Below are 10,896 nucleotides of genomic sequence, written 5' to 3'. Positions count from 1 at the left end.
TATATATATATACTTATATATATTTTGGATAAAAGGCTATTCTTGCCAGTAAGTAAATATAACTTTATAATTCCTGAGTGAAAATAAAACATGTTTTCAGTGCAGAAGTTTGTCCCTTCAGGCCTTTTGACTCTTGTTTTAATGGAAATGTCCTTTGTTCCTTACTTTTATGCACTTGTTTCACTTCGTGGAGCTGAATGAGTCTTCTGTTCCCGGAGATGTGACGCTCACCAGTTTTAACGCTGTGATGTACCTGAGAACGACGGGAGGCCTCACTGGCCAATCCCAGGCTCTCTCGGAGGTCACGTGGTCGTGTATAACCATGAAGGTCCAGGCTGCACCGACCACGGATCAATACTCTCCTCTGTTGTTGGAGCCGCTGACAGACAGACACGTTTGACATTTATGGTTTATTTTCTCAAATATCGATTCGATTCTGAATCGATCAGAAAACCAAACACTTAAATATGACGCAGTATTCCTAATGCAAGTGGTACACGTACCAAGTACTCACAGTTGATCTTATTTACATAAAGCAATGAGTGAAACCCCATTAAAACAACTTTACAAAACGTCCGACTAGAAGCTTTTCTAATTGAATTCCTTACAATTAAGAAAGAACAGTTCGCACTGAGTCCGGCCCCCGGAGAAGGCCCCCGGGGGCCCCGGGGGCCTTCTCCGCTCCTCCTGTAGGAACATAGAAACAGATGAGCACCCCTGTGACCGGAGAACGCGTGGTGCCGCATCGTCCTGCACCACGACGTCCGGCCAGCCGCTCACAGTGACACGGGCCGCGTCCGGTGCGTTCATCTCCTCAGAAGGTCTGCAGCTGCTGCGTCAACATCAACTGACAGCCGCTGTTCACGTGGTTCATCACCTTCTGCTTCAGCTGGGACACCTGCTCGCGCAGCGTGTTGGCGGTGGAGGAGAGCTCGGAGTTCTGGGACTTGAGGTTCTTGACTTTGTCCTCCAGCCTGGAGATGCGCTCCAGCTTCCTCTTCCGACACTTGGACGCGGCGACGCGGTTCCTCATGCGCTTCCTCTCGGCCTTGATGCGCTCCTGGTTCTCCATGTTGATTGGGGAGAGGGGCGGCGTCTCCCCCGGCATCTCCGGCACGGTTTGCGGCTCCTCTTTGAGCGCCGCGAGCCGCGAGGCCTGCCCGTAGGCGGGGAGCGGCGGCGCGGCGCCGGGGAACGAGGCGCCGTATCCCGGTGCCGACACCGCGCCGAGGGCCGAGCGGAAACAGTTCAAGTCCTCGTAAACCGGCGAGTCTGCTACCGCCGCGCCGCCGGGCTGCGGGGCCGACAGCACGGTGCCCGGCGTGTGCTGGTGGTGGAGCTCCGCCAGGGCGCGGACGAACCCCTCGGCGAAGCCCTCCTGCTCATCCGTGACGTTCTTGGGACACACGAACTGGGTCGGGGTCGGTGTGGTGGTAATGAGCCCGTTTCCGGACTGGATGATGAGCCGCTCCAGCTCCGGGGAGGCCAGCTTCAGCAGGCCCGCGTCCGGGGAGGTGAGCAGGTCTCCAGCGCGGGGGCGCAGGACCTTGTGCGCCGCGCTCGGGTCGCCGAGGTTCAGCGTCATGCTGCGCTTCAGCGCCTTGGGGCTGTCGTACCCGAAGCCGGCGGCGTCGTGCGCGGAGAACGCGTTCAAGGAGTCTTCGTAGAAAGTAGTCTCCATCTTGGTGGACATGGAAGAGGAACCCGAACGCGTCCCCGGTTCTTCTGCTCGCAGCTGTCCGGTGCGGGTCCGCGCTGTGAGCTCCGGCGGCGCGGAGGGAAACCTTATCTGCTGCCGCTCCAAAAATAGCCATGATGTCACGACGGGGCTCTCCTATTGGCTGCGGGGGGCGTGTCTCCGAAGGGTGTGTGTGTGTGGGGGGGGGGCAGCCCTCCGCGTTGCCTTGGCGACCACACAGAACAGGGATGAGGTAATGCCGCGAGGAGTCTGAGCGCGGTGCATTCTGGGATGACGTTTTGTTTTTGAATATCTGGTTACGCGCTTTGCTTTGAGAGATCCAGCTGCTTCTGTGAAATACATCACGGAATCATGAACAGATATAAATGACAAATAATATACAATAAATACATGAGATAAATACATATCAAAGAAGAAATAATTAAAATATGCCAGCAGAGAATGATGAAAAATAGATTAAATAATTGGTAAGGGAAATGTGGTAAAAATAGTCAAATATAATTGGACATTGTTTTTCTGCAGGATTCTCCTCTATTCTATTATACAGTACCTATTTTATTTATAACGCACCTTTCATCAGAGGGCCTTGTTCTTCCAGTACTCTATTATATTAGACATCATTCTACTGTATTTTATGAATCGTTTGATTGAATCTGCAGTTTGTTCTTCTAGATTACAACTGGAGAAACATGTGAGCTCGTATAAACGTTTTTTTAAAAGCAAATATATGTGTGCGGGTTCATGTCAGAACGTCTTCATTTGGTGAAAGGGTCCTTCTTTGTGTCTCCCTCTGGGACGTCCTGTCCTCCCTGGTTGGTGGTCCGGTCTTTATAGCCCACTACCAATTAATGGGGCGTAAATCTGGCTCCTGTGCAGGTCAATATAAACTCAGACATAATGACATGTCCATTAAGTGTGTTATTTACCTAAAGCTAGAGGGCGACGTCTCATATTCACACACACACACACACACACACACACACACACACACACACACACACACACACACACACACACACACTCTACCCGTGTCAGGAGTAATTAGTGTAGTGTGCACCGCCGTCCTCTCACCTCTGCTATAACGTCTCACCAGTTCCCCTTTCGTCCTCCTCGCTGTCTGGGTCACCTGCTGCCCCCCCAGCTCCTCCCGCTGCACCTCCACCTCCACCCTGGCGTCTCTAAATCAGCCCAGCGGCGCCGGTGAGGCCTCTCAGGAGGACCAACCGGACCATAAAACACCACCGCGGCAGACGTTTTATGGCTGCTAGTTGGCTTTATGTACTGGTGGACATGTCAAACCATGACCATCAATCTAACTGGACTTAACTGGCCTAACTGGTCCACTAACTTGGTCTAACTGGTCCACTTACCCAGTCTAACTGGTCTAACCGGCCTATAACCCAATCTTTTCCTCTGAATAACAGGTAATGAGACGTACGTCTCTGCTCTGATGACAGGAAGCAGCAGGACGTCCTACTCTGTGGCTTCTAACACAATCAGTGATATTATACTTAAGAAGAAGAAGATTCACCTTTTTGTCAGGTACTGAGACAACAAGATGCTTCTCAGGGTTTAGCCCCCCCACAGTGGGAACAGTGGGCTGCCAGAGAGGCGCCCGGGGAGAAATGAGGGGTTAGGTGTCTTGCTCGTGGACACTTTGGTATAGGACACGGAGCCGCTGGGGTTCAAACCGACAACCCTTCAGTTTCTGGCACACCCTCGTACTCCGTGCGCCACGCTAAATGTCAACAGAAGCTGCATCAGTTTGTCATGTTTCTGATATTTCACCATGTTTCTCATATTTCATGATTCATGATTCAATGTCCAAAGAGGAGGAGAAGGACACTTCTTTGGACATTTGGGACCTGCATCTCAACAGCAGTTGTTTCTCACCACAGGAACCAGGAACAGGAAACATTTATTGCCACAATATGTCAGACATACATGGAATATGAGACGCAGACAGTGGACGACAAGACAACACGAGGAATAAAGTGACGTGTGACGTGAGAAAGGAAGGCGGGATGTCGGAGTCAGTCAGTGGGGGTCCGGCTCTGGTGAGGAGGTCCTGATGGACCTCAGCCTCCTGCCAGATGGAAGGGGCACTAACAGGTTTGAGGGGTGAGAGGGGTCGGCCACCATCTTTTGGTCGGGTTGGATGGGGGAGGGTGGGGCTCTGTTCCTCCTGAGGTTCTTTACGTTGGACACAAACCGGTCAGACTCGTGCAATAAAAACAGAAAAAGTGCAAAACACGCTTTTACCAAAAATGGAAAAAGAGCGATTGTGTTGTTTCACACGTGATCCTGTTCTTTTGTTCTTGTCTGTCCTTGTCCCCACTTCGTCCTTCACGCTCCCTGTGCACACACACACACACACACACACATCGCAACACATTAACTTCCTCAGCCACACATTTCTTTAATGAAGGGGAGGAAAGGCAAATGTAAAAACTCTCCTCTGGATTTACAACCTGGTGTGAAAGCAGGAATAATGTGTTTGACTTCCACACACACACACACACACACACACACACACACACAGATGTCTCATTGTTACGTCCTTCACCGAGACATGTCTTCGATGTCCATCTTCAGACTTTATTAGCTCTGACAATGAGAATAATGACATTTGGGATTAGTCGGGTCAGAAGCGTATGGATTATCGATCGGCTCCGCGGGTCTGGACCCTTTCAGCGTAACTCAGGATGACATCATCGGGTCGGCGGGACACAACACAAGCTCTCTGGACTCTTTGGAGAAGAAGGCCTTCAGCTGGAGTCTGGACCTCATTGTGTAAATGAAATAACTCGCACACACACACACACGCGCACACACACACGCACACAGCGACACCACGCAGCAGCATGTGTGTGTCCTCAGCTGGCTCCGTTCAGCCCGGCTGTCACCATTAAAACCAGAGGGGCCGCGATGCAGTGCGCGTGTGTGTGTGTGTGTGTGTGTCAGTGTGTGTGTGTCAGTGTGTGTCAGTGTGTGGGTGTGTCAGTGTGTGTGTGTGTGTGTGTGTGTGTGTGTTTGTACAGGTGGGACACTGTATGTCGGCAGCGCTAACCTGTTCCACTCCATTTACTGCTGCAGGCTGGACCCCCCTCCCCCCCCCAAGGTGTGTGTGTGTGTGTGTGTAGCACATCTTGGGCTGCACTGTGTTGTTTGTGTGTGTGTGATTGATTCGTGTTGTCGGTGTGTGTTTGGACTTGCAGGGATTTCTGGTGTGGCTTTTCAAAGGCAATGAAAATAAATGGGGGGTGTTAAGTCGGGCAGCATTTTGACGTGTGTCCCTGTGGTCACGGCGAGTCTCTTGTCTCTGTAGGAAGTAGCTTTGTGAGACGTTGTTGTATTTAGTCTGTCGGTTTAAAGTCTTTATGTTTATCCTTGTTGTTGCGATTCATTGTAAGAACTAGTGGTCGTGCAGCGTCTGTCTGTCTGTGTGTGTGTGTGTGTGTGTGTGTGTGTGTGTGTGTGTGTGTGTGTGTGTGTGTGTGAGGTGTCTGCAATCAGTGGCTATCTGTGGAATGCACTTCCGTCCTCTCAACCAATCATTAATCTGTATTTACTCAGGGAGGCTCTCTGGCCGTGAGAACTCTTTCCCAATCCAGCACTCTACTTTAGCACTGTGTGTGTGTGTGTGTGTGTGTGTGTGTGTGTGTGTGTGCACTCTGACTGGTTTGTCAAAGACAAATGGAAAAAGTCTCAGCCGAAACTGAAACGTTCATGTGTACATGCACACTGTGTGAGACACACACACAAACACAGGGACGTGATTGAGTGAAGTCCCGCCTCCTGACTCTTATCGCACTGAGCGAGTGTGTTTGTATAAACCTACGACGTGCCTGAGTGTGCATGTGTTGGTGTGGTCCATGAGGCCCAGAGATGTGTTGTGTGGTCCAGGAGGTCCAGAGATGTGTTGGTGGGGTCCAGGAGGTCCAGAGATGTGTTGGTGGGGTCCAGGAGGCCCAGATATGTGTTGGTGTGGTCCATGAGGCCCAGAGATGTGTTGTGTGGTCCAGGAGGTCCAGAGATGTGTTGGTGGGGTCCAGGAGGCCCAGATATGTGTTGGTGTGGTCCATGAGGCCCAGAGATGTGTTGTGTGGTCCAGGAGGTCCAGAGATGTGTTGGTGGGGTCCAGGAGGCCCAGATATGTGTTGGTGTGGTCCATGAGGCCCAGAGATGTGTTGGTGTGGTCCATGAGGCCCAGAGATGTGTTGGTGTGGTCCATGAGGCCCAGAGATGTGTTGTGTGGTCCAGGAGGTCCAGAGATGTGTTGGTGGGGTCCAGGAGGCCCAGATATGTGTTGGTGTGGTCCATGAGGCCCAGAGATGTTTTGGTGTGGTCCAGGAGGCCCAGAGATGCGTTGGTGTGGTCCAGGAGGCCCAGAGATGCGTTGGTGGGGTCCATGAGGCCCAGAGATGTTTTGGTGTGGTCCAGGAGGCCCAGAGATGTGTTGTGTGGTCCAGGAGGCCCAGAGATGTGTTGGTGGGGTCCATGAGGCCCAGAGATGTGTTGTGTGGTCCAGGAGGTCCAGAGATGTGTTGGTGGGGTCCAGGAGGCCCAGATATGTGTTGGTGTGGTCCATGAGGCCCAGAGATGTTTTGGTGTGGTCCAGGAGGCCCAGAGATGCGTTGGTGGGGTCCATGAGGCCCAGAGATGTTTTGGTGTGGTCCAGGAGGCCCAGAGATGTTTTGGTGTGGTCCAGGAGGCCCAGAGATGTGTTGTGTGGTCCAGGAGGCCCAGAGATGTGTTGGTGGGGTCCAGGAGGCCCAGAGATGCGTTGGTGGGGTCCAGGAGGCCCAGAGATGTGTTGGTGTGGTCCATGAGGCCCAGAGATGTTTTGGTGTGGTCCAGGAGGCCCAGAGATGTGTTGGTGGGGTCCAGGAGGCCCAGAGATGTTTTGGTGTGGTCCAGGAGGCCCAGAGATGTGTTGTGTGGTCCAGGAGGCCCAGAGATGTGTTGTGTGGTCCAGGAGGCCCAGAGATGTGTTGGTGGGGTCCAGGAGGCCCAGAGATGCGTTGGTGGGGTCCAGGAGGCCCAGAGATGTGTTGGTGTGGTCCATGAGGCCCAGAGATGTTTTGGTGTGGTCCAGGAGGCCCAGAGATGCGTTGGTGGGGTCCAGGAGGCCCAGAGATGTTTTTGTGGGGTCCAGGAGGCCCAGAGATGTATTGGTGTGGTCCAGGAGGCCCAGAGATGCGTTGGTGTGGTCCAGGAGGCCCAGAGATGCGTTGGTGTGGTCCAGGAGGCCCAGAGATGCGTTGGTGTGGTCCATGAGGCCCAGAGATGAGTTGGTGTGGTCCAGGAGGCCCAGAGATGCGTTGGTGTGGTCCATGAGGCCCAGAGATGTGTTGGTGTGGTCCAGGAGGCCTAGAGATGTCTTGGTGTGGTCCAGGAGGCCCAGAGATGCGTTGGTGGGGTCCATGAGGCCAAGAGATGCGTTGGTGTGGTCCATGAGGCCCAGGGATGTGTCGGTGTGGTCCATGAGGCCCAGAGATGCGTTGGTGTGGTCCATGAGGCCCAGAGATGCGTTGGTGTGGTCCAGGAGGCCCAGAGATGCGTTGGTGGGGTCCAGGAGGCCCAGGGATGTGTTGGTGTTCATGCACGCCTGTCTTATTGTTACTGTCTGCTGTCACGCACCAACCGCCAAGACAAATTCCTTGTATGTTTGACATATTTTGGCAATAAATGTTTCCTGATTCCTGATGACGGACCCTGTAGGACGTGGATGAGCCCTTCACTAGACTCTCAAGACACTTCTCCAACGCCTTCTGCACGTCTCTGTGAGGCGATGATGAGACGGGCCCCCTCAGGTTCTGGTGCTCTCTGGAAGAAAGAACACTTGTATTATTGTGTCAAAGAATTACAACACTTGTTTAGAAGCTAATCCTCTTTTTCTCTGGGACCAGCGAGCTACTGTTGACTTGTTATCTGTTGTTAAACTCTTTCACAGAAACAATACTTTACCTGAAGCCACAATATTGAAGGACATGACAGGAACATTCACGTTGTCTAGAAAAACCCTTCACAGACAGAGCAACAATGGTCCTCCTCATGAAGCTCTGCGGTCACACTGAGATAGCGGATGATGAGCGCTCTGCTTCCACTCCAGACTCTTTGACATGTTGGCAGACAGCAGCCCCCACAGGTCATTTGAGGTCAACGCCAAGCTGGGCTGACCCACTATCTTGCTCCTTCTCCTCTCGTTGGCTCCTGGTGTTCCTCCTCAGCTCGTCGCTCTGTCCATCACGTGTCGTCAAGCCTTCTATCTGCCGTGTTTGATGAGTAACGTCTCTGCTTCTCCCTCTGTGAAACCACGTGCATCCTGGGTAACGGGTTTCCCGGTGGTTCAGTGTGACCTTGCTCATCTCCATGGTTACTGCACGCAGAAGTTATTGTGCTGACTTATCACAGCTTTTCTCTTGGTAGTCAGCTGGTAAGTGTGTTCAGTAATCACACAACTGATCCGAGGCAACTCCAGAGAGAACATTCTCCAAGTGACCCGAACCCGTCCGGCCTCCGTGGGCCTCTGTTAGACGGGTAAACAACACGAGGACCTGTGCATGAAGCATGGAGCATGAAGAATACACTAAATAAAGGCCATGAAGTTGTGTAAGACAGACTCGTACATGTGCACAGTAAATAATGTGGATTCCGAAGCAAAGGTTAAAGACTCAGCATTAAACATTCCTTTAGTTTGTGTGCTGATTCACACAAATGTTGAAATGAATAACTAAACTTGCCTCCACCATAAAACCATCATCCATCAACCCTGAAGTAGTGGCAGAAATCATAGACAACTCTTCAAATTGGATGCGGGAGAATATGTCCTGGCATTGGGCCTGTGGAGACAGAGACATTGGCAAAAGCGGTCTCAGATGCCAGAGGCCGCTATATAAAACCACTTACCGAGTCTTCCATTGAAACCTGGACCCTGTCGCTACCGGAAGAGGACACCGCATCCAGCACCGTACCAGTCCCTGACGCCCGCCCGGACCTTGGTGCCCGACCTGGGCTAAGCCATCACCTCCGGTCGGGCCCTCCCTCCAGCACCAGTTCCAGATCCCAATCCCATCCCTAGACCCGCCCTGGACCCTTATCCTAAACTCCCTTTAGCCCTAAACCTAACCCCCCTCTAGTACCCCTCTCCATCCCCCGCCCCAGATTGGAGATCTGGATCCTAACTGAGCTGTGGGTCTACTAACCCTCTAAGTCCCAGAGGCAGTCAGAGACCAAACCTGTCAAAAAGAAGAAAACTATCTATCTATAAAAAAGATCCCTCTAGCTTGACTTGACCCCCCCGCTGGAAGCCACCTCACCTCCACTCCACGCCGGATTGAGAACCTGAAAGACAAAAAAACATAAGGGACCTCAAAACCTTTTCAACAAACGAGGTGATGGGGACAGCCTCGATATAGGCTTGTTAATAAAGGTTTTAATATCCTCTTATGAGAATAACCTTTGAAGAGAATTTGTCATGGTTGGTTTTAAAGGTTTTTAACCAAAATTCTAAACCCAACATTTTATTAGAACATTAGCCCCCTCGTGGCCCTCTCCGGAGGACCTTACCTCGCCTCACCCTCAGGTGGAAGAGGAGGTGCAGGGGGGCGGTTCCCTCAGGTGAAGAGGAATATTTCTCTGACAAGGAGAATCACACCAGTGTGAAGAGCGACTGACACAAAGTCTTTGTGCTCGCAGTGTTTTTACATAAACTTCTAAAATTCTCTCTGTCTTTGTGACTGTCCCTCTGTCTCTCTGTCTTTGTGACTGTCTCTCTCTCTCTCTGTCTTTGTGACTGTCTCTCTGTCTTTGTGACTGTCCCTCTGTCTCTCTGTCTTTGTGACTGTCTCTCTCTCTCTCTGTCTTTGTGACTGTCTCTCTGTCTTTGTGACTGTCCCTCTGTCTCTCTGTCTTTGTGACTGTCTCTCTGTCTTTGTGACTGTCCCTCTGTCTCTCTGTCTTTGTGACTGTCCCTCTGTCCCTCTGTCTTTGTGACTGTCTCTCTGTCTCTCTGTCTTTGTGACTGTCTCTCTGTCTTTGTGACTGTCCCTCTGTCTCTCTGTCTTTGTGACTGTCTCTCTGTCTCTCTGTCTTTGTGACTGTCCCTCTGTCTCTCTGTCTTTGTGACTGTCCCTCTGTCTCTCTGTCTTTGTGACTGTCTCTCTGTCTCTCTGTCTTTGTGACTGTCCCTCTGTCTCTCTGTCTTTGTGACTGTCCCTCTGCCGCTGTCTTTCTGTCACTGACTCAGTGTCTTTTCTGTCTGTTATTTGACAGACAGTGTTACCTTACATTAGAACAGCGGCGAGCTGAGATGTTGCACATGAACAAGTGTCCACAGAGAGCGTCCTCACAGTGCGTCACAGGGGGCTGGTGGATAGAAGCTGCAGGTGAAGGAGCTTCTCCTGCAGCCTGAGGTGGTTTCATGTCCCGGTACCGAACCTTCCGAGACGTCAGCAGCTCATCGTTTGATGGGCTGCTGACTGATTGATTGACGGCTCATAAAAGCGCCGTGTCTCCCTCCGGCACGCAAACACTTGAATATTGTGTTCGCCCCCCCACTCTGCTGTGAGAGCCACTTCCTGGAGGCTCCTTCCCAAGCTTCCTGTCTCGGAAAGTCAAGGGGTATCTGAAAAACCCATTTCAACCCACGCGGCCCGTGCAGCTGTTTCCTCTGATGATGGTGGATGGTGTTGGTGTGTGTGTGTGTGTGGGGGGGGGGGGGTGGCAGCTCGGTAAGTCTTGGGCAGACTACCACACTCGGTGTGTATTTGAGTGTGTGTTTTTCAGTGCGTGAACATCTGCTCCTCGTTGTCCTTGTTTTTTCTCTCTGCACGCCCCCCCCTCCCCCCCTTGTGTGAGGGAGGGAGAATTGTCAGGCAATTATTATCTGTTGATTCCCCCCCCCCCTGGTGGTTCTCCCATGTCTCGATGGATCCGTCCTCCTGTCTCCAGGCAGCAGATGTTTTCTGTTCTCTCGTAGACGGTAAACATGGACCAGAGAGGAGCATCAGACGCCTTCCTACGTCCACCACGTCTCTCTCTGCAGACTAGCACACAGCAGCTAGCCTGAATGCTAACACCTAGCGTGCGCACTGCAAATGCCAACGCAGACGCATGACCCTTCCTTCACACCCAAACTCATAAATCCTACTGGAGTTCGTAGAACAAGTGAAGTGATTTAATCAAGCTCACGC

General features: G+C 52.0%; 1 protein-coding gene across 1 annotated transcript; it reads right to left on the bottom strand.

Moving 5' to 3' along the window:
* Nucleotides 1-395: 395 nt before the first annotated feature.
* jun (Jun proto-oncogene, AP-1 transcription factor subunit) lies at nucleotides 396-2,417 on the bottom strand. Its single transcript, XM_040185102.2, has one exon. The coding sequence runs from the start codon at nucleotides 1,691-1,693 to the stop codon at nucleotides 815-817; it is 879 nt and encodes a 292-aa protein (XP_040041036.2). The 5' UTR covers nucleotides 1,694-2,417; the 3' UTR covers nucleotides 396-814.
* Between the last annotated feature and the right edge of the window lie 8,479 nt (nucleotides 2,418-10,896).

This window comes from Gasterosteus aculeatus, chromosome 8, assembly GCF_964276395.1.
Source record: "Gasterosteus aculeatus chromosome 8, fGasAcu3.hap1.1, whole genome shotgun sequence".
Classification (NCBI taxonomy): domain Eukaryota; kingdom Metazoa; phylum Chordata; class Actinopteri; order Perciformes; family Gasterosteidae; genus Gasterosteus; species Gasterosteus aculeatus.
Note: the sequence above shows the minus strand (reverse complement) of the source record. Positions and strands in the feature narration are given on the sequence as shown.